The 23,841-nt window shown below is 46.4% G+C and overlaps 1 protein-coding gene across 1 annotated transcript in view; it reads right to left on the bottom strand.

The window, feature by feature from the left end:
- LOC142246655 (uncharacterized) overlaps positions 1-23,841 on the bottom strand; it is a 94,680-nt gene that overhangs the window by 48,924 nt on the left and 21,915 nt on the right. The window contains exons 3-4 of the mRNA XM_075319721.1: positions 16,433-16,593; positions 12,020-12,122 (exon numbers count right to left, since the gene is read on the bottom strand). Of these exons, the coding sequence (XP_075175836.1) occupies positions 12,020-12,122; positions 16,433-16,593 (264 nt within the window). The remainder of the gene's footprint in view (positions 1-12,019; positions 12,123-16,432; positions 16,594-23,841) is intronic.

Genomic DNA, 23,841 nt, shown 5'->3' on the forward strand with positions numbered 1-23,841 from the left:
TGCTGAGATGGCGTTGAGTACGGTGTCCCTGCACAGTTGCACTTTTGGTCATATCCCAAAATGAGTTGAAAAAGGACAGATGCTGTTGGAAAGGGGAACAGGTGTGTTGGAAAGGGGAAAAAAATTTTGGTCCGTGGATTTGGTGGTTAAGCAACTGTAACATTTGCTGAAGAAACAACATCTGTTACAGTGGGACTGGCAGATTTGGATAAAGTGGTATATAATCTGTGACCGCTATATAACGAAAATTAATAAGAAAAGAAAGAGAAAGGTATATATCCCCATCAGCAGTCAGTATCCACCGTGCTCCCAGTTGGAAAAGGAGAGGTTGGCAACTTGAAGGTTTGGTGGAGGATACAGAGCTGTGTGGCTATGAAACTAATAGTAGCCTGAACCGAGTTAGACGCCATTCGGATCTGGAGACTGTGAGCCCTGTTAGCGTCACAGGGTCCACCCAGCCCAGGAACTCCCTGTTAACAACACAGGGGCCATTGAGTACGCTGACCGTGTGCGTAGGGGCCACACCTGTGGACAGCAGGCGCATCAGCAGCAGCAGGCCTGTTAATGCCACTGGGCTGCACAAGCAGGACTGTTAGGACAGGAGCTGGTCTTAACCGTTCTGCGTTACCAACTGTGGTGGTGGCCTGCATCCACCACCCTATCTCGGCCTACCTCTGGCCTAAAGCCGCAATGGGTTCAACACATGGAGGTGTGCTCTTTCGGAGCATAATAGAAGACTGCGCACCTCCTTGTTGGCTCCAGCCCCTTTTATAACCTGTGTCCGCCCCAAACCAGGGTGAACCACAATGCACCTCCTGGAGACAAAAGTAGAGTGACACGTCATGAGTGGCATAACTAGCGTCCTATTTGGAAACGCAACTTCAATGATGACCTCATGGCTGTCATGACCCAAACACCTCACCAGTCATCGTCTGAGCATCAATAATGCGGTGACAAGTCATAGGTGTGGGCCTCTGCAAGCCATTTGGGAGGACACCTGATGCCCTGTGGTCTATATGGGACCCCCACATCAGGGCCAGGGCCAAAGAGTTCATTACCGGACCTAGTCTCTGATGCAGGAAGTGCCTGAGCATGCTCAGTAGCATGAAATACAGTCTCTGAAAAAAGACTATCAGCTTTAGCATGGTGTCTAGGCACAAAACAGGACTTAGACCCGGCACGGAATGCAAGCACCTGTGCAAAGAGGCTTTTCACACTTAGTGTGGGAGCATGCGCTGTATCCCGAAATGAAGACTTAGCGTCAGGAATGGCACAGTCAGGCTGAGCATACTCACTAGGCGAAACACTGTAATTATGCTGCAGCTGGGGAACATCGGCACACGCATGCGCACTAGCTGCCTCTCCACACTTAGACGTGGAGGGGAAATTTGTCTTGGAGATGCTGTCTATGAACAGAAGGAAAAGCTAAAGGAAGCCTGACTTTCTATCCCTCCGAATTATGAAATGCAGCAATGAATTCCATGAGTTTGCTATAACATTAGCGTAGCAAAATGTGCATGAGGGTGTGACGTAGAGGTGCTAGAAATAGCTTGTCACCAGTGGGGCACTAATGGAATACAACAGCCAGTTCTATGATGCCACAAAATGGCAGTATTTTGTGCTATCATTATAGCTTATTAAAAACAGAGCACGAGGTTGTCATGCAGAGGTGCTGCTAATAGATTTGCAGTAGTGTGAATAGACAAAAGTACAATAGCCACGTATAGGATGCCACTAGGTACACTGAGTGTTTGCTAGTATAATGGCTGAGTTTAAAAAAGTTTGAGTGTGCAATGCAGGCAGACGTGCTGCAAATAACGTTCCAATACTGTGAATAGACAAAAGTACAATAGCCACGTTTAGGATACAACTAGGTACACTGTGTGTTTGCTAGTATAATGGCTGAGTTTAAAAAAGTTAGAGTGTGCAATGCAGGCAGACGTGCTGCAAATATCGTTCCAATACTGTGAATAGACAAAAGTACAATAGCCACGTTTAGGATACAACTAGGTACACTGTGTGTTTGCTAGTATAATGGCTGAGTTTAAAAAAGTTTGAGTGTGCAATGCAGGCAGATGTCCTGCAAATAACGTTCCAATACTGTGAATTGACAAAAGTACAAGAGCCACGTTTAGGATACAACTAGGTACAGTGAGTGTTTGCTAGTATAATGGCTGAGTTTAAAAAAGTTTGAGTGTGCAATGCAGGCAGACGTGCTGCAAATAACGTTCCAATACTGTGAATTGACAAAAGTACAATAGCCACGTTTAGGATACAACTAGGTACACTGTGTGTTTGCTAGTATAATGGCTGAGTTTAAAAAAGTTAGAGTGTGCAATGCAGGCAGACGTGCTGCAAATATCGTTCCAATACTGTGAATAGACAAAAGTACAATAGCCACGTTTAGGATACAACTAGGTACAGTGAGTGTTTGCTAGTATAATGGCTGAGTTTAAAAAAGTTAGAGTGTGCAATGCAGGCAGACGTGCTGCAAATAACGTTCCAATACTGTGAATTGACAAAAGTACAATAGCCACGTTTAGGATACAACTAGGTACACTGTGTGTTTGCTAGTATAATGGCTGAGTTTAAAAAAGTTAGAGTGTGCAATGCAGGCAGACGTGCTGCAAATATCGTTCCAATACTGTGAATAGACAAAAGTACAAGAGCCACGTTTAGGATACAACTAGGTACACTGTGTGTTTGCTAGTATAATGGCTGAGTTTAAAAAAGTTAGAGTGTGCAATGCAGGCAGACGTGCTGCAAATATCGTTCCAATACTGTGAATAGACAAAAGTACAATAGCCACGTTTAGGATACAACTAGGTACACTGTGTGTTTGCTAGTATAATGGCTGAGTTTAAAAAAGTTTGAGTGTGCAATGCAGGCAGATGTCCTGCAAATAACGTTCCAATACTGTGAATTGACAAAAGTACAATAGCCACGTTTAGGATACAACTAGGTACAGTGAGTGTTTGCTAGTATAATGGCTGAGTTTAAAAACGTTTGAGTGTGCAATGCAGGCAGATGTCCTGCAAATAACGTTCCAATACTGTGAATTGACAAAAGTACAATAGCCACGTTTAGGATACAACTAGGTACAGTGAGTGTTTGCTAGTATAATGGCTGAGTTTAAAAAAGTTTGAGTGTGCAATGCAGGCAGACGTGCTGCAAATAACGTTCCAATACTGTGAATTGACAAAAGTACAATAGCCACGTTTAGGATACAACTAGGTACACTGTGTGTTTGCTAGTATAATGGCTGAGTTTAAAAAAGTTAGAGTGTGCAATGCAGGCAGACGTGCTGCAAATATCGTTCCAATACTGTGAATAGACAAAAGTACAAGAGCCACGTTTAGGATACAACTAGGTACACTGTGTGTTTGCTAGTATAATGGCTGAGTTTAAAAAAGTTTGAGTGTGCAATGCAGGCAGATGTCCTGCAAATAACGTTCCAATACTGTGAATTGACAAAAGTACAATAGCCACGTTTAGGATACAACTAGGTACAGTGAGTGTTTGCTAGTATAATGGCTGAGTTTAAAAAAGTTTGAGTGTGCAATGCAGGCAGATGTCCTGCAAATAACGTTCCAATACTGTGAATTGACAAAAGTACAATAGCCACGTTTAGGATACAACTAGGTACAGTGAGTGTTTGCTAGTATAATGGCTGAGTTTAAAAAAGTTTGAGTGTGCAATGCATGCAGACGTGCTGCAAATAACATTCCAATACTGTGAATTGACAAAAGTACAATAGCCACGTTTAGGATATAACTAGGTACAGTGTGTGTTTGCTAGTATAATGGCTGAGTTTAAAAAAGTTAGAGTGTGCAATGCAGGCAGACGTGCTGCAAATATCGTTCCAATACTGTGAATAGACAAAAGTACAAGAGTCACGTTTAGGATACAACTAGGTACACTGTGTGTTTGCTAGTATAATGGCTGAGTTTAAAAAAGTTAGAGTGTGCAATGCAGGCAGACGTGCTGCAAATATCGTTCCAATACTGTGAATAGACAAAAGTACAATAGCCACGTTTAGGATACAACTAGGTACACTGTGTGTTTGCTAGTATAATGGCTGAGTTTAAAAAAGTTTGAGTGTGCAATGCAGGCAGATGTCCTGCAAATAACGTTCCAATACTGTGAATTGACAAAAGTACAATAGCCACGTTTAGGATACAACTAGGTACAGTGAGTGTTTGCTAGTATAATGGCTGAGTTTAAAAAAGTTTGAGTGTGCAATGCAGGCAGATGTCCTGCAAATAACGTTCCAATACTGTGAATTGACAAAAGTACAATAGCCACGTTTAGGATACAACTAGGTACAGTGAGTGTTTGCTAGTATAATGGCTGAGTTTAAAAAAGTTTGAGTGTGCAATGCAGGCAGACGTGCTGCAAATAACGTTCCAATACTGTGAATTGACAAAAGTACAATAGCCACGTTTAGGATACAACTAGGTACACTGTGTGTTTGCTAGTATAATGGCTGAGTTTAAAAAAGTTAGAGTGTGCAATGCAGGCAGACGTGCTGCAAATATCATTCCAATACTGTGAATAGACAAAAGTACAATAGCCACGTTTAGGATACAACTAGGTACAGTGAGTGTTTGCTAGTATAATGGCTGAGTTTAAAAAAGTTTGAGTGTGCAATGCAGGCAGACGTGCTGCAAATAACGTTCCAATACTGTGAATTGACAAAAGTACAATAGTGTCACGCTCCCCGGGTCCTCGGCTCCCCTCCCCGGGTCCTCAGCTCCGCTCCCCGGCTCACCTGCCACGCTCCCCTCGTCCCAGCCTCCGGTGCCCGTCCTCCATAGGTCCTCTGGTCGCCGATCCCGGCGTCCGACATCTTCCCAGGCCCTGGCCGGCTCTCCTGCGTCCTCCTCGCAGCCTCCTTCCCTGGCTTCTGGCACCCGGGCCGCGCGCATGCGCATTAGGGCACGCGCGCGGTCACTGACCCTTTCTTAAAGGGCCAGCGTCCAGTAACAGGAAATGAGGTTAGTCAGGTTCAGGGTATAAAGGGGGTCCTTGTCCAAGGGGGCGGGGCCTGATCTTCGTGTTCCCTGAGCTAGGAGTCAGGTCTCCTGGTGTTTATGTGCCTGTACTCACCTATCTCTCTTTGTAGAGCCGTACCTGCCTCGCCATCCAGTCTGCCGTATCCCGAACCCCGCACGCTGTCCGTCTGCCATCCGACAGCACCTGCCATCTCGGATCCCTGCGGTGACCCGTCATCTTGCTCCAGAGGTTCCGGACTCCGCCTGATATCATCTCGGCCTCCGAACCTGAGCTACGTCACCAAGACTACCTTCTGTGACTCCGTGGTCCCAGGGACTCCTCCGCTGTCTTCACTTGCACGGACTATCCTGCTGCCCTTCAGTGCTTCAGCTGCCGGACTCCCTACCTCCATCTTAGAGTTCGGTCCAGTGGATCCACCTCCTGGGTCTGCCCGACCGCCCGGCCGTAACAGTAAGATCAGGCCATGGATCCCGCTGCTGCACTAATGGCCCTGCAAGAGGAACTCCAACGCCAGCGTGAAGTCCAGACCCGCATGCTGCAATTCATGACCTCCGTGGACACCCGCCTGTACACATTACAAGCATCAATGACGCCTGCGGCACCCAGGTCCCCCGCCAGGCAAGCCATGGCTCCCGTACCAGTGGCAGCCTCTTCAGATGCTTCCCGACTCCGTTTGGCGTCACCTCCTCGGTATGCTGGAGATCCCAAGACCTGCAGGGGCTTCATAAACCAATGTTCCCTTCACTTCACGCAGCTGCCACATCTGTTCGCCTCCGACCAAGCCAAGGTCGCCTTTATAATGTCCCACCTAGAGGGCGAGGCGCTGGCGTGGATGAACCCCTTGTGGGAGAAGGAGGACCCCATGACCAAGGATCTTCAACAGTTCCTACAGGCCTTCCGCAGTACCTTTGACGAGCCAGGACGCGCCTCTGCCTCTGCTTCATCACTCCTCCGCCTACGTCAAGGGACACTGACGGTGGGTCAATACGCCATCCGTTTCCGCACTTTGGCTTCAGAACTCGGGTGGAATAATGAGGCCCTAACAGCCGCCTTCTGGGAAGGACTCTCGAGTCGCATCAAGGATGAGTTGGCGGGTCGGGACGTGCCCTCCACCCTAGATGCACTGATCGCCCTAGCAACTCGTGTGGACATACGTTTTCAGGAGCGCTCCAAAGAGCTATCTCGGGAGAGACGCCCGGTACGGCATTCTCCTCCTCCGCAGAAGTCCTCCGTTCCTCAGTCATCAACAGCTGGGATTCCCGTCCACGAGCCCATGCAGATCGACCGAGTGCGGCAGTCTGAACGACGTCGAGCAGAGCGGCTCGCCCAGGGCCTCTGCTTTTACTGTGGTGAGGACACCCACCTGCTACGCTCCTGTCCAGAGAGGCCGGGAAACTCCAAAGCCTAGGGTTGGTAGGAGAGGCCACCCTAGGTGCTGGGACCCTCTCTGACCCAGTTACATGGACAGTGCAAGTGACCACGGGAGAGACGCGGTTCACGGCTGATGCCTACCTCGATTCCGGGGCAGCAGGCAATTTCATCCAGCAGGCCACGGTGGACAAGTACCGGGTGCCTGTCATGCCACTCGACAAACCCCTAGTGATTGCCTCGGTGGATGGGAGGCCTCTCTCTGATACCATCTCCTTGATCACCAGGCCTGTCGAACTACGCATCGGTGCTCTTCACACCGAGAACATCGCTCTCTACGTTCTCCCACACATGTCCCACCAGATCCTGTTGGGACTCCCATGGTTGTGGACACATGAACCATCGGTTTGCTGGGGTACTGGCGAAGTCACCCGTTGGGGCTCTTCGTGTCATGAGAGGTGCCTAAAGTCCATACCACCCCTCCGACGACCTCCGGTTCCTGAGACCCTAACGGGGCTGCCTTCGGCCTATTGGTCCTTTGCCGATGTCTTTGACAAAAAGGAATCCGAGGTACTGCCGCCACATCGTCCATACGATTGTGCCATTGACCTGCTTCCAGGGACAACCCCACCTAGAGGACGGATATATCCTTTATCTCCAGCCGAAACCAGGGCCATGTCCGATTACATCTCAGAGAGCCTAGCAAGAGGGTTCATTCGGAGATCCTCCTCTCCTGCTGGAGCAGGTTTCTTCTTTGTCAAGAAGAAAGAGGGAGACTTACGCCCATGCATAGACTACCGGGGTCTCAACCAAATCACCGTGAAAAACAAATACCCCCTGCCGCTCATTCCCGAATTATTTGACCGGCTTAGAGGAGCTCGTGTGTTCACCAAGCTGGATCTTCGGGGTGCTTACAATCTGGTACGCATCCGCTCTGGTGACGAATGGAAAACCGCGTTTAATACGCGCGATGGACATTATGAGTACTGCGTGATGCCCTTCGGTCTGTGTAACGCTCCTGCCGTCTTCCAAGAACTGGTGAACGACGTGTTTCGGGACCTTCTCTACATCTGTGTGGTTGTTTATCTAGATGACATCCTTGTCTTCTCTCCGGACCTCCAAACCCACAGAGAAAACGTACAGCTGGTCTTACAAAGACTGAGAGAGAATCGCCTGTACGCAAAGTATGAGAAGTGTGTCTTTGAGCAGTCTTCCCTCCCCTTTCTGGGGTACATCATCTCTGATACTGGACTGCAGATGGACCCCAAGAAGGTCTCCGCCATCATCAACTGGCCTCCGCCTTCTGGACTGAGGGCAATCCAACGCTTCCTGGGATTCGCCAACTACTACCGCCAGTTTATCCCGCACTTCTCTGCCTTGACCGCTCCTCTCTCCGCTTTGACCAAAAAGGAGGCTAATCCTAAGGACTGGTCACCTGCGGCAGACGCCGCATTTTGTTCTTTGAAGCGAGCATTCGCCTCCGCCCCTGTACTCCACCGACCGGAGTTAAACCGCCAGTTCACCTTGGAGGTGGATGCCTCCTCCTCAGGAGCCGGAGCAGTGCTCATGCAAAAATCCTCCTCCGGGAAGATGGTGACCTGCGGTTTCTTCTCTAAGAGCTTCTCAGCACCCGAACGTAATTACACCATCGGTGACCGAGAACTACTGGCGGTCAAACTGGCTCTGGAGGAGTGGCGCTACCTCCTGGAAGGAGCAGTGTACCCCGTGATTATCTACACGGACCACAAAAACCTGGAATACCTGCGGTCCGCTCAGCGACTGAACCCACGGCAAGCCAGGTGGTCCTTATTCTTTGCCAGGTTTGACTTCCAGCTCCACTTCCGACCAGCGGACAAGAATGTACGCGCTGATGCCTTGTCTAGGTCTCTCATGCCCATGGAACAGGAGGAAGAGACTATCCAGCCTATCATCTCTCCTAGCAAGATTGTTCCGGTGGCTCCTGTCACTCTGGCCCAGATACCACCTGGGAAGACCTATGTCGCGGAGACCGACAGGGAAAAAGTGTTACACTGGGGTCATACCTCAAAAACAGCCGGCCATGCAGGCCAGAAGAGAACATGGGGTGCGATTGTACGCCATTACTGGTGGCCATCTCTTCGCACGGACGTCGCCGCCTTTGTCTCTGCCTGCTCCTCTTGTGCCAGAAACAAGACGCCCAAACACCTCCCACATGGCCGCCTTCTGCCTCTGCCGATACCTTCGATTCCGTGGCAACACATAGCAATGGACTTTATTACGGACTTGCCATTGTCATCCGGGCACACAGTCATATGGGTCGTGGTGGACCGGTTCTCAAAAATGGCCCATTTCGTTCCTATGGCTGGACTGCCCTCTGCTCAGGAACTCGCGGACGCTTTTATACAACACATCTTCCGCTTGCATGGCTTTCCATTACACATCGTATCAGACAGAGGAACTCAGTTCACCTCCCGCTTCTGGAGGGCTCTCTGTAACCATCTGGGAGTGACTCTGGACTTTTCATCTGCATACCATCCTCAGTCTAATGGCCAAGTAGAGAGGGTCAATCAAATCTTGACCTCATTTCTACGTCACTATGTTAACGCCCATCACGACGACTGGTCCGCTCTTCTACCTTGAGCTGAATTCTCCCACAACCACCACATCAGTGAGTCGTCCTCCAGCTCTCCCTTCCATGTTGTTTACGGACTTCAGCCTTCCATCCCATTGCCTGTATCCCCCTCTTCGGATGTCCCTGCTGCAGATACAGTAGCCCGTGACTTTGCCACCATTTGGGACTCTGTCAAGGTGTCTCTAGGACGTGCTTCCCTGCGGATGAAGAGACACGCAGACAAGAAACGCCTGGATCCTCCGTGTTTCTCTCCTGGAGACCTCGTCTGGCTTTCTTCCCAGTACGTCCGCCTGAAGATACCTTCATACAAGCTGGGTCCTCGCTACATTGGGCCGTTTAAAGTCCTCACCAGGATCAATGAGGTCTCCTACAAGCTGCAGCTCCCGGCCACGATGAGGATACCCAACTCGTTCCACGTCTCCCTGCTCAAGCCGGTGGTCCTTGGTCCCTTCTCCGCTGCTGCCAGTCCAGCTCCTCCACCTATTGCCGATGATGACATCTATGCGGTAAGGGATATCGTGGCCATGAAGACCGTACGAGGTCGGCAGTTCTTCCTGGTGGACTGGGCAGGGTATGGTCCTGAGGATAGGTCCTGGGAGCCCAGGGAGAACGTAGGCACTCCTCTTATCCGTGCCTTCATGTCCCGGTTGCGGGGAGGGGGGCGTGGGGGGGGGGGGTACTGTCACGCTCCCCGGGTCCTCGGCTCCCCTCCCCGGGTCCTCAGCTCCGCTCCCCGGCTCACCTGCCACGCTCCCCTCGTCCCAGCCTCCGGTGCCCGTCCTCCATAGGTCCTCTGGTCGCCGATCCCGGCGTCCGACATCTTCCCAGGCCCTGGCCGGCTCTCCTGCGTCCTCCTCGCAGCCTCCTTCCCTGGCTTCTGGCACCCGGGCCGCGCGCATGCGCATTAGGGCACGCGCGCGGTCACTGACCCTTTCTTAAAGGGCCAGCGTCCAGTAACAGGAAATGAGGTTAGTCAGGTTCAGGGTATAAAGGGGGTCCTTGTCCAAGGGGGCGGGGCCTGATCTTCGTGTTCCCTGAGCTAGGAGTCAGGTCTCCTGGTGTTTATGTGCCTGTACTCACCTATCTCTCTTTGTAGAGCCGTACCTGCCTCGCCATCCAGTCTGCCGTATCCCGAACCCCGCACGCTGTCCGTCTGCCATCCGACAGCACCTGCCATCTCGGATCCCTGCGGTGACCCGTCATCTTGCTCCAGAGGTTCCGGACTCCGCCTGATATCATCTCGGCCTCCGAACCTGAGCTACGTCACCAAGACTACCTTCTGTGACTCCGTGGTCCCAGGGACTCCTCCGCTGTCTTCACTTGCACGGACTATCCTGCTGCCCTTCAGTGCTTCAGCTGCCGGACTCCCTACCTCCATCTTAGAGTTCGGTCCAGTGGATCCACCTCCTGGGTCTGCCCGACCGCCCGGCCGTAACAAATAGCCACGTTTAGGATACAACTAGGTACACTGTGTGTTTGCTAGTATAATGGCTGAGTTTAAAAAAGTTAGAGTGTGCAATGCAGGCAGATGTGCTCTGCTAATGTCTTTGCACTAGTGGGACTATAGCAAAGTCCAATAGCCACCTTTAGGATGCCACTAGGTACACTGAGTGTTTGCTAGTAAAATTGCTTAGTTTAAAAAAGTTGGAGTGTGCAATGCAGGCAGACGTGCTCTGCAAATGTCTTTGCACTAGTGGGACTATAGCAAAGTCCAATAGCCACGTATAGGATGCCACTAGGTACACTGAGTGTTTGCTAGTATAATGGCTTAGTAACAATGAGTTGTAGTGTGCAATGCAGGCAGACGTGCTCTGCAAATGTCTTTGCACTAGTGGGACTATAGCAAAGTCCAATAGCCACGTTTAGGATGCCACTAGGTACACTGAGTGTTTGCTAGTATAATGGCTTAGTTTAAAAAAGTTGGAGTGTGCAATGCAGGCAGACGTGCTCTGCAAATGTCTTTGCACTAGTGGGACTATAGCAAAGTCCAATAGCCACAGATAGGATGCCACTAGGTACACTGAGTGTTTGCTAGTAAAATTGCTTAGTTTAAAAAAGTTGTAGTGTGCAATGCAGGCAGACGTGCTCTGCAAATGTCCTTGCACTAGTGGGACTATAGCAAAGTCCAATAGCCACAGATAGGATGCCACTAGGTACACTGAGTGTTTGCTAGTATAATGGCTTAGTTATAATGAGTTGGAGTGTGCAGAGGACAAGAGGGTACAGTGGCAGGATTGTGGTGCTCTGGGTAGAGGAATGGAAGCCTGCCTTTCTATTCCCTCCTAATGGTGAAATGCAGGGAGGAAATCCCTGACCTTGGCTACACAGACGCTGTTGCTGTTTGCAGGACCTGTCACCTATGGCTCTCTGACCCTGCCGGTTTGAGCCCTTAAAAGGACTGCTATAAAGTGCTCTCCCTAAGCTGTCTAACGCTGTGTATGCAGCGCATACAGCTGTATCGGCTATAGGACTCAGGAGGCCGGAGCTGCGACAGTGATGTCTGACACCAAAGACGCAGAAGGCAGATAATGGCGTCCGTGAAGAAAATGTCCGGTTTTATAATGCAGGGACATGTGACATGCAGATCCTATCACACATGCCGTTGCTTCTCTGGCTCAAAGTCCACTTAGCTGTGTGTGTGTCTGTGATTGGCTGACATGCTGGCCCGCCCCACAAGACGCGCGCGCTTAGGGAAAGAAGACAAGAAAAAAAAAAAAAAAATGGCGATCGCCATTATAGAAACAGCAGTGATCTGAAGGCGCTGTTCACGCACACTATACACTGAAATGTGATAATAGTTTGATTCACAGAGTGACTTACACTATTACAGCAGAAACCAAGCTATGATTTTCTCGAACGTTTCTAGAACTATCGAGCTTTTGCAAAAAGCTCGAGTTCTAGTTCGATCTAGAACATGCCCCAAAATCACTCGAGCCTAGAACTGGAGAACCACGAACCACGAACCGCGCTCAACTCTATCAAGGAGAGTCATTTTTCTTTGCCATATAAAAAATTTCATCTTACCTCTTTCATAAACTTTCCAATGTCAAACCAATGGACAGCAGCATGTGCTGTTAGTAGGTCTACAGACTCATCATCTACTGAAATTTCCTCGGCTGGTGAAACTCTGTAAAATGATATTTGATCAGTATTACTAAAAGGGTTGGACATTATACCAGCATTAATAATATGATATTTGAAAGACACAGTACAACAATATTCTGGATTTGCTTTTCAAATATAGCTTTCATTTAGCTAACACAGGATACAGGTTGCTGCAGATAACTTCAAATTGTATTTTAGTTTGCATATTTATGTATGCGTATATACTGTATGTGTGTATATATATATATATATATATATATATATATATATATATATATATACAGTATATCACAGAAGTGAGTACTCCGCTTACATTTTTGTAAATATTTTATGACACTTTCATACAATGTAAAGTAGTCAGTGTTCAGCTTGTATAACAGCATACATTTCGTGTGACCTCTAAATAACTCAGCACACAGCAAATAACATCAAAACCACCGGCAACAAAAGTGAAGACACCCCTAAGTGAAAATGGCCAAATTGTGCAAAATTGGCAATTTTCCCTCCCCGATGTCAAGTGACTCACTAGTGTTACAAGATCTCAGATGTGAATTGGAAGCAGGTGTGTTACATTTTGTGTTATCGCTCACACACTCATACTGGTAACTGGAAGTTCAACATCGCACCTGACGGCAAAAAATTATCTGATGATCTGTAAATAATAAATCTACATAAAGGTGGCCTAAACTATACATAGATTGCCAAAATCCTGAAGCTGCAGCATTGTGGCCAAGATCAAACAGTGGTTTGACAAAACAGGTTCCACTCAGAAAAGGCCTCGCCGTGGTCAACCAAAGATGTTGCGTGCACGTGGTCATCATCATATCCAGATGTTGACTTTCCAAAATCAACGTATGAGTGCTGCCAGCAGTGCTGCAGAGGTTAAAGGGGTGAGGGGTCAGTCTGTCATTGCTCAGGTCATTCGATGCAATGCATTACTATAAATTTGTCTGCATAAGTGTCATTCCAGAAGGAAGCCTCTTTTAAAGATGATAAACAAGAAAGCCAACAGTTTGCTTAAGACAAGCAGACTAAGGACATGGATTACTGGAAACATATCCTGTGGTCTGATGAGACCAAGTTTAATTTATTTGATTCAGCTGGTGTCAAGCATATGAGGAGTATAAAGACAAGTGTGTCTTTCCTACAGTGAAACATGGTGGTGGGAGTGTCATGGTGTGGAGCTGCTTTAGTGTTACCGGCGGTGGGGAGCTACAGTTCATTGAGGGAACAATGAATGCCAACATGTGCTGTGACATATTGAACTAGAGCATGACCTCCCTTTGAAAACTGGGCCACAGAGCAGTATTCCAACATAACAATCCCAAACACACCTCCAAGATGACCACTCCCTTGCTCAACAAACTGAGGGTAAAGATGCTGGACTCGCCAAGAATGTATCCAGATCTTATCCCTATTGAGTATCTGTGGGGAATCTTCAACCAGAAGGTGGAGGAGCGCCAGGTCACTAATATCCATCAGCTCCATGATGTCGTCTTGGAGGAGTGGAAGAGAATTTCAGTGGCTCCTGTGAAGTTCTAGTGAACTAGATGTCCAAGAGAGTTAAACTAGTGCTTGAAAATTATGTTGGCCACTAAAAACATTGACACTTTGAGCACAATTTGGCCACTTTCACTTAGGGATGTGCTGACTTTTCTTGCCAACGGTTTTGACATTAATGGCTGTGTTTTGAGTTATTTACAGGGCACACAATTGTAGGTTGTCAAGGGGCAGTAGTCTTGGGCAAGAGATTGACTCTAGATGCCCCAGCATGCTACATAAAAGGTGGATAAATGAATGTGTACAATTTGAGCTGTGAACCCATTTAGGCTTCATATTGACACTAGTGTTGACTGGCCAAGATCGGATGATGACTTATAATCACAAGGAGACCAACAGCTCTTTTTAAACAACACTTTACTCAATGGTTCATTCTTTGCAATAACTTCACAATCCAGATAGTAGACACATACCTTCCAACACATTGCAGCTTTGCAAGGCAGGTTCGGACAAGGTCTAAAGTCCCACTGGTCCTGATCTTACTGGTCATGTGAGTCCAAGCGCAGCCTCGCCCAGTGTTGCAGTGCAGTTTGTGTTGATCATATTCCCTTTCCATCCTGCAGTCCCAATTCCAATCTCTTTGAGGGTCTCATCACTCACGGACATCTATAGGTATACTGCTTGGATCATCAACTATATTCACTCGCCAATTAAGATTAACCTAGTACGTTGATGGTTCAATGGTCTAGCCACTAGAGTCCTGTCCTCTGACTTCTATTGTCTGGGTCCACTCTGTTCCAGAATCAGTCTCTCATTTCCATGCTGTTCACTCTCTGTGTCTCTGTCAAAACTAAAGGCTTGCACTATCTCGCCTTCCGGCTCCCCTCCTTTGTTGCCATAGACCACCCACTGTATGCAACCCTCATGACCGACTGACTATACGTCCATCACTTTTATTATTTTTCATTGACTCCTCTAGAATGAGCCGTCACTTTCCCTTTCACTTCACCCCTTCACAGTCAGGCAACTTTCTAAACAAGTGCTGTTACGCATTACGGCATATTACCTTACGTTACACATTATCAAAATTATGTATCATAGTTCATACTACGTATCATAGGTTATACATTACACAGGAGCACAGTTCACATAACATATTATACATAAAGAATGCAAGACATTGTTCAAAATGTCAAAACTTTGTACACAACAGTATAATGACACAATTGGTGTCTTCATGGGCAGGAATGGGCAGGAACATGACAGCCATAGTCCAACAATATATATATATATATATATATATATATATATATACACTAGCTATACTACCCGGCTTCGCCCGGGTTAATAACTGTTGTTAGCAAAATAGAATGTATTAACAAAAAATGTATTCTGCACACAAAAACCACAAAAGAAATAGATAGAAATGTAAAAAAAGGCAAAAACTAAGCTAATAGAAGCATTTCACAGCATATATTTCAACACGACAGATATTCCACACAGATTTAACTACATTGGCCAAGTAATGTGCTCCGTCTGTCTCTTTCCAGGTCTGTCTCTTTCCAGGTCTGTCTCTTTCCAGGTCTGACTATTTCCCCGTCTGTCTCTTTCCCCGTCTGTCTCTTTCCCTATCTGCCTGTCTGTCGGTTTCTTTTTTTGTCTGTCTCTATCTCTCTGTTTCTTTCCCCATCTGTCTCTTTCTAGGTCTGTCTCTTTCCCATGTCTGTCTCTTTCCCCGTCTGTCTCCCCGTCTCTTTGTCTGTGTCTTTTCCTGTCTGTCTCTTTCCCTGTCTGCCTGTCTCTGTCTGTCTCTTTCCTTGTCTGTCTCTATCGAGGTCTGTGTTTTTCCCCATCTATCTTTGTCTGTCTCTCTGGTTGTCTCCTCCTTCCCTGTCTGCCTGTCTCTGTCCCTGTCTGCATGTCTGTCTATCTGTCTCTTTCCCCATCTGTCTCTTTCCCCATCTATCTCTTTCCAGGTCAGTATCTTTCCAGGTCTGTCTCTTTCCAGGTCTGTCTCTTTCCAGGTCTGTCTCTTTCCAGGTCTGTCTCTGTCTGTCTCTCTGTCTGTCTGTCTCTCTCTATCCGTCTCCCCACTGACATCTTATTACCTCACATATAAGCTTCTTATACTATGAATGCCTTTTGTTCCTATAGAAACCAATCACAGCTCCTACTAATAACCTGTAGTTCCAGGCTCCATTTACTTTAATGGAGCCATGTTTTTTGGAGAGTAACTGTAAAGCGTGGGGTTACATTTTCCTGTCAAAACATAGTCTACGACGTTCCCTGGATCACATGAGGTGTCTGTGCAAAATTTCGTGATTGTAAATGTGACGGTGCGGATGCACTTTTCGTTTCACTTTTTTCCCATTATGTAGATAGGGGCAAAATTGATTCGTAAATTGGAATGCGCCGGGTTAAAATTTCGCCTCACAACATAGCCTATGACGATCTCGGGGTCCAGACGTGTGAGTGTGCAAAATTTTGTGGCTGTAGCTGCGACGGTGCAGATGCCAATCCAGGACATACACACACACATACATACATACACACATTCAGCTTTATATATTTTATATATATATATTTATTATAATTATATCTATATATATATATATATATATATATATATATATATATATATATATATACACACATATATATATATATATATATATATATATATATATATATATATATATATATATATATATATATATATATATATATATATATAGATATATATAATCTTGTATATTGTTTTCATGCTGTATTTATCAAAATTTTTAACCTTTACCACAACAGTGATTCATTCCACTTTATAAAAGTTTTTACCTGAATGTTGTATTTGGAAAATTAACTGCAATCTTGGCTTCCTCAATTTGGGCTTCACTAACGTCTACTCCCAAAACATTCTGAAAATGTGAAGCCAGAATTTTTGTGTTTTGTCCTGTTCCACAGCCAACATCAACAGCAAGCTCATAAGGTTTGTCTAACTGGAAAACCAGAAAACATAGTAAATATTCAAAAAAACTGATCAAAAAGTAATTTAAGAGACTTTTTAAAAAATGTACTGTGTATATAGTGTTCCTTGAATAAGTATTCGTACTCCATGAACCTTTCCACCTTTTTTTACATTACAACTATAAACTTAAATATATTTTATGGGACATACTAACACATTATAGTAAGTATCTGTGAAGAGTAAATTAAATAATTGGTTTTCAAAATATTTTCAAATTATAAATATGAAACTTGTCCTCTGTGGTCTGATACCACTAAAAAAAATCTTGTACTGAGTGACGAATTGCCTCCAGAAGTCGCCTAATTAGAACTGTTCAACGCATCACCCAAAACTGGAAGTAGTATGGCACAATTTCAAACCTCAAAAGACTTGGCCGTCCACCTAAACTGACATCAAAAGCAAGGAGAGCAATAATTAGGGAAGCAGTCATGAGACCTATGGTCAATCTAGAGGAGGTCTGGAGATTCACAGCTAAGGTGGGAGAATCTATCCACAAATCTGACTTTTATGGAAGAGTGGCAAGAAGAAACCCATTTTTATAGACGTTTAACTGTACGTTCGGTTCATGTTTGGGTTTGTCACCCGAAAAAGGCTTGTTGAAAGACTGCAAGCTTTTAGCCTCTAGGCAATTCCTGAGCCATCACAGTCATGTGATTGGCTGGCAAACCCCGTGCCTGTATAGAGGCACTATTTTGCTTTGACTAGAATAGGGAGCGCACACTGTTGTAGTGAGGGACAGTGATAGGTTTAGTTATGAAGAAAACAAATACATTGTAGGCATAGTAGCCTGTAGGACTCATGGACAGTCATAGGTGATTTCTAAACCAAATACAGTGCTGCATCACACAGCTTTGCATAGTGGTACAAAACAGCAGTGTACAGGCAGTGTAATCTATTTGCTCAATCTAGCAAATAATAGAGTGTTTTCCAGTGTGCCATGGTGTGTGAATATCTCTGAAACCTTATACTGTGTCGCATGCCAGAACTTTGCAGAGCAGTGCAAAAAAGCAGTATACAGGCAGTGTAATCTATTAGTGCAATCTAGCAAAAAATAGACTTTTTTCTTTTATCACTGCATCCTTATACACACAATGATGTACAAATCAGGTGAGATCTAGTCAAACGACCCAAAACAGGCTTACATTTCTGTAAACTTAACCATGCTTTATTCCTGCCTGACCACAGAGGTTTGCACCCAAAACTGACACAATGGTGTCCCCACTCAATGTTGGCTGGTACATAAGTTTTGGAGGACCCTCAGGCCACCATCACTCATATACATGGGAGGGCCCTCAGGTGGCCCACTACCAGAAATTTTGGAGGGACCTCTCTCATACATTTGGGAGGGTCATCTCTCATACATTTAATAGGGCAGCATTTTGGCTCAGTGGTTAACATTGCAGTCTCTGGGCATACTGCGCACAAGATGGCATCTGTAGATTTTATTTTTTTCGGGGGCTCTATCTCCTCCTCCATATCCACAAAGTCATCATGCGGCCCTAAACCATAATTTTTGGAGGGCTATCAGGAAGCCCTCACTCATACAGTTGGGAATGCACTCTCATATATTTGAGAGGGCCCTCACTTTTAAATTTGGGAAGGCCCTCAGGTAGCCCTTTACGAGAAATGTTGGAGAGCCATCTCTAATGCATTTGGGCGGGCCCTCTCTCATACATTTGGGAGGGCAGTGTTATGGGGGGACCTCCTGGTATAGGAATAGATGAAGATATACTACTACCAGTGGTCAGGGTCCACCGTGCAGTGATGGCAGAACTGCAGCTGGTGGCACAAGGCCCTACTGAAACTCAACAGTAACCCGGTAACTAAGGTACTCTATGTTACAGGTCACACAGAGGTACCAACAGATGTAAAGAGACTCTGTCCCATCACAGAGGACCTGTATATGCAGTAACTGTGTTCTAGGCCACACGATACTGCATTATGTATACTGAACTCTATTAAATGACAGAGTCAGATAAGGAAATAATATAGTAAATGAACAGAACTCTGTTAACTCACAGAGTCTACAGTCATGGCCAAAAGTTTTGAGAATGCTACAAATATTAATTTTTACAAAGTCTACTGCTTACATTTTTCTAATGGCAATTTGCATACACTCCAGAATGTCATAAAGAGTGATCAGCTTAACAGCAATTACTTGCAAAGTCAATATTGGCTAAGAAAATGAACTTTAACCCCCAAAACACATTTCAACAGCATTGTATTCCTGCCTTAAAAGGAGCAGCTAACATTGTTTTAGTGATTGTTCCATTAACACAGGTGTGGGTGTTGATGAGGACAGGGCTGGCGATCAATCAGTCATGATTAAGTAAGAATTACACCACTGGACACTTTAAAAGGAGGCTGGTGCTTGGTATCATTGTTTCTCTTCAGTTAACCATGGTGATCTCTAAAGAAACACGTGCAGCCATCATAGCTCTGCACAAAAATGGCCTAACAGGGAAGAGTATCGCAGCTACAAAGATTGCACCTCAGTCAACAATCTATCGCATCATCAAGAACTTCAAGGAGAGAGCTTCTATTGTTGCCAAAAAGGCTCCAGGGCGCCCAAGAAGGACCAGCAAACACCAGGACCGTATCTTAAAACTTTTTCAGCTGCGGGATTGGACTACCAGCAGTGTCGAGCTAGCTCAGCAATGGCAGCAGGCTGGTGTGAGTGCTTCTGCACGCACTGTGAGGCGGAGACTCTTTGAGCAAGGCCTGGTTTCAAGGAGGGCAGCAAAGAAGCCACTTCTCTCCAGAAAAAACATCAGGGACCGACTGATATTCGACAAAAGGTACAGGGAGTGGACTGCTGAGGACTGGGGTAAAGTCATTTTCTCAGATGAATCCCCTTTTCGATTGTTTGGGACATCTGGAAAACAGCTTATTAGGAGAAGAAGAGGTGAGCGCTACCACCAGTCTTGTCTCATGCCAACTGTTAAGCATCCTGAAACAATTCATGTGTGGGGTTGCTTCTCAGCCAAGGGAATCGGCTCACTCACAGTCTTGCCTAAAAACACAGCCATGAATAAAGAATGGTACCACAATGTCCTCCAAGAGCAACTTCTCCCAACTGTCCAAGAGCAGTTTGGCGCCCAACAATGCCTTTTCCAGCATGATGGCGCACCTTGCCATAAAGCAAAGGTGATCACTAAATGGCTCATGGAACAAAACATAGAGATTTTGGGTCCATGGCCTGGAAACTCCCCAGATCTTAATCCCATTGAGAACTTGTGGGCAATCATCAAGAGACGGGTGGACAAACAAAAACCAACAATACATGGTATGTATAGGAGCAGACAAGCAGAACACTAGCCGTATCCTGCTAGTAGAGGCTCAGGGTATATGCAGTGGTGAGTGCACAGGGTACTGCTCCTATATCGGCTTCAAATATGGTACAGCCAGTTGGCCACTGGTCCAAAAGCCGCCCAAGCCCGATATCACTGGAGCTTAGCTTTGCCAGCTACTGACTCTAACTCGGTTAACGGATATGACCGCAATGCCTCACCCTAACATGCCTCCTGACTCTCAATCAGTCCGGTGGGACTTTGCCGCCTAACCCTATCTAAGATGTGTACAGCAGTATGCACAAAGACGAGTGCGCACCTCCATGTGGGCGTCAGGTCTATTTATCACCTCTGTACCGCCCACAAGATGGAGGAACCACGTGTAGCCAGCCCCTTTGGCCAATGAGAGCCTTACACATCACTGATGATGTCATAGTGGCCAATGGAGACGTGCCACATCACTGATGATGTCACGGCGGCCAATGGGAATGTACCACATCACCAATGATGTCACTGTGGCCAATAGGAACGTGCCACATCACTGGCATGCTCAGATAGTGACAAAAGACCCATAGGAATCCCACACATGCTCAGTAGGCTCTTTTTGACACTTAGGCGGGCTTTACACGATGCAACATTGGTAACAATATATCGTTGGGGTCACTTCGTTAGTGACGCACATCCGGCGCCGTTACCGACATCTCTGCATGTTAAGCCTAGGAGCGACGATCACCGATCGCAAAAACGTCAAAAATCGTTGATCAGTAACACATCGCTCCTTTTCATAATATCGCTACTGCTGCCGGTACGATGTTGTTCCTCGTTCCTGCAGCATCACACATCGCTGAACGCTCGTCCCCCTTGAAGGAGGGATTGTTCGGCGGTCACAGCGATGTCGCCGACCAGGTATGTGCGTGTGAAGCTGCCGTAGCGATAATGTTCGCTACGGCAGCAATCACCACATATCGCCTGTGCGACGGGGGCGGGTGCTATCGCGCTCGACATCGCTAGCAATTGCTAGCGATGTCACAGCGTGTAAAGCCCGCCTTAGTGTCAGAATGCCAAAAAGTCCTGGTCAGCATGCGTGGTTCAGAAGACCGGACCAAGCGACTTCGGGTACGGGGAGGAACTGCTCCAGAAGACAAACGAGGAGGCCCCGTACCCCGGTTTGTTACAGGCAGCACGGTGGCTTAGTGGTTAGCACTGCAGTCTCTGCACAGACTGTTCACAAGATGGTGTCTGCGGATCATATTTTGTTTTGACTTCCTCCTCCTTCTCTACCATCATCATGGTCATCATGAGGCTCTCAACCATAATTTTAGGAGGGTCATCATGCATCCCTCACTCATACATTTGGGAGGGCCTTCAGATGGCCATCTACCAGACAGAAATTTTGGCAGGTCCTCTGTCATATATTTGGTAGGGCAGCACTGTGGCTCAGTAGTTAGCACTGTAGTCTCTTGACACACTGAGCACAACAATGCATCTGTGGATCTTATTTTTTTTTTGGCTGCCTCCTCCTCCACAATATCTACAGAATCATGTGGTCCTCAATCATAATTTTTGGAGGGCCATAAGGTGGCCCTCAGTCATACATTTTAGAGAGCCCTCTAATACATTTAGGAGGTCCCTCTCACATTCATTTGGCAGGGCAGCACAGTGGCTTAATAGTTAGAACTGCAATTTCTGGACTCACCACGCACAAGATTGCATCTGCTGATTTTCCTAATATTTGTTTACCTCTACCATTTCCACAGAGTTATCATGAGGCCCTCGACCATAATTTTTGGAAGGGCATCAGGTGTCCCTCATTCATACATTTGTTGGATGATAAGTGGATTTTTTCAGTAACTGCATTGATCAGGGAACTGGTGATCTTATGGGACACAAGCTGGTATAAGGAGTGTATGGCACACAGTGAAAAATAGTGTTGAGTACCATGGAATGGCATTCTAATAATTATGAGTGAAGGCTGCCTGATGGCCCTGTAAAACGTAGCCTGATGGCCTTCCAAAATTGTGAGTTAGAGCTGCCTGATGGCTCTTAAAAATGTATGAGTGAGGGCCGCCTTATGACCCACTAAAATTTTTGTGTAAGGGCCACCTGATGGCCCCCCAAAAATTATGTGAAGGCCGCCTGATGTGCCTCCAAAACTTAAAAGTGAGGGCCGCCTCATGGCTCTCCAAACTTTATGAGGGAGGGTCACCTGACGGCCCTCTAAAATGTTAGAGTGAGGGCTACATTTTGTTCATATAGTAGAGAAGAAAAAGGAGGGAAAGAAAAATATTAAACCCTGAACCATATACACTTTTAAGAGTTTGAAAGTGTGCCTGGGACTAGACCAGAAAAAAAGGAACATCTACCCCTTGGCCTTGGAACTTTCCATGTGTAAGAGCTCTAGAGAACAGTTGTCCACCTTCTCCTTCTGCCCCCCCCGCCCCCCCATTGCCTCTTCTTGCCAGTTGCTGATGCTGACGCCTCTGCACTGCTGTCCTCACTCTGCATGACACCTTGCCAGATTGGGTCAGTGACAACATCGTCCACCACCTCATCAACTACTTCTGCAATCTTGTCCTCCTCCTTACTTCTTGACTTAACAACATCATTTTAGGCATCTGTGTCTCATTATCATCAACCTCTTCAGACACAAATTGACATTGCACACCGTCGTATTCTTTTAACCATGGCTGCTCAAATTATTGGACATCACTACATAAGATATCCTTATGTCCCTCCTAAAAGGTGCAGGGCGAGAAGCTAGAATCAATCAATAAAAATGCAAAGAGTTGCTCCTCAGTGTGTCCGAGTGTGGGATAACTTGACTCGCCATGGTAGGAGGAAGGAAGATCAGGTTGAGGAGAAGGTGGTATAGCCTCTTGGCTACTGAGACTGGAACATGTGGAAAACAGGGTGGTCCTGGGAAATAGATTAGAAGCATTATCTCCCAACCAAACACATGTTCGCACTGTTCTGGCTTAAATAATATTGTCCTGCGCTCCCCTACAAAGTGAGGGCCGCATGATAACCCTGTTAATAAGGTGTAGGAGGAGGAAGAGGACAAGAAAAATAATAAATCATGAACTGTATACCCTTTTTGAAGTGGGAAGGGGTACACCAGAAAAAAAGAAACATTTGATTTGGCTTTATGTTCTGCTGCTGTCATACTCTGGGTTTGAAGAGTCAGGGCCAATCCAGTCCATGTTCATTTTGAGAAGAGTCAGCCTTTCTGAATTTTCAATTGATCAGTTATTATGCCCATGGTGGCACTAAAAACCCACTCTAGGAAAACACTAGTGAAAGGGCAGGCCAGCACCTAAAAAGCATAAAGAGACAGTTCATGCCACACTTAGATACCCAATAGTTTTAAAGCACAGAGGAATTGCAGAGGATGTTAGTATGATTGGCTAGGTCCTCTTTCAACATCACCATCTTCATAAACTTTTCCCTCTTTGTCAAACTACCCCATACATGAGGTCCCAGGCATTGGGAGGGTCTCATGAAACTGTCCCAGATGTGTAATAGTGTTCTCCTGCCTCCATTGGACCAGGTGTATTTTTCCCTCATCTTTTTTCCTTGGTTGCCCAAGAAACTATGACTTCTGCCATCAGCATTATCAGTTGAGGGATCTTATACTAATTATTCAATTAGAGCTTTCTGGTACTGCACCATTATAGTAGCCCTCTTTACCTCAGGAAGGAAGTATGAATAGTTCTCCATTTAGTGTGGGTCGAGAAGGATGAACAAGTAATCAATGTTGGCCAAACTGCATATAACGTGGGGGTCAGGGGAAACTCTGTGGGACATAAAATTAACCATGTGTGCCAGACTTCCAACAGACAAGATGTCCTTGTCTCCATGAGGAGGACAACTCTCCATATTCTCCTCCTCATCCTCCTCCTCATCATCTCCCAATCTGGGTGAGAAGATAA

The sequence above is a fragment of the Anomaloglossus baeobatrachus genome, chromosome 7, assembly GCF_048569485.1.
Source record: "Anomaloglossus baeobatrachus isolate aAnoBae1 chromosome 7, aAnoBae1.hap1, whole genome shotgun sequence".
In the NCBI taxonomy this organism is placed as follows: domain Eukaryota; kingdom Metazoa; phylum Chordata; class Amphibia; order Anura; family Aromobatidae; genus Anomaloglossus; species Anomaloglossus baeobatrachus.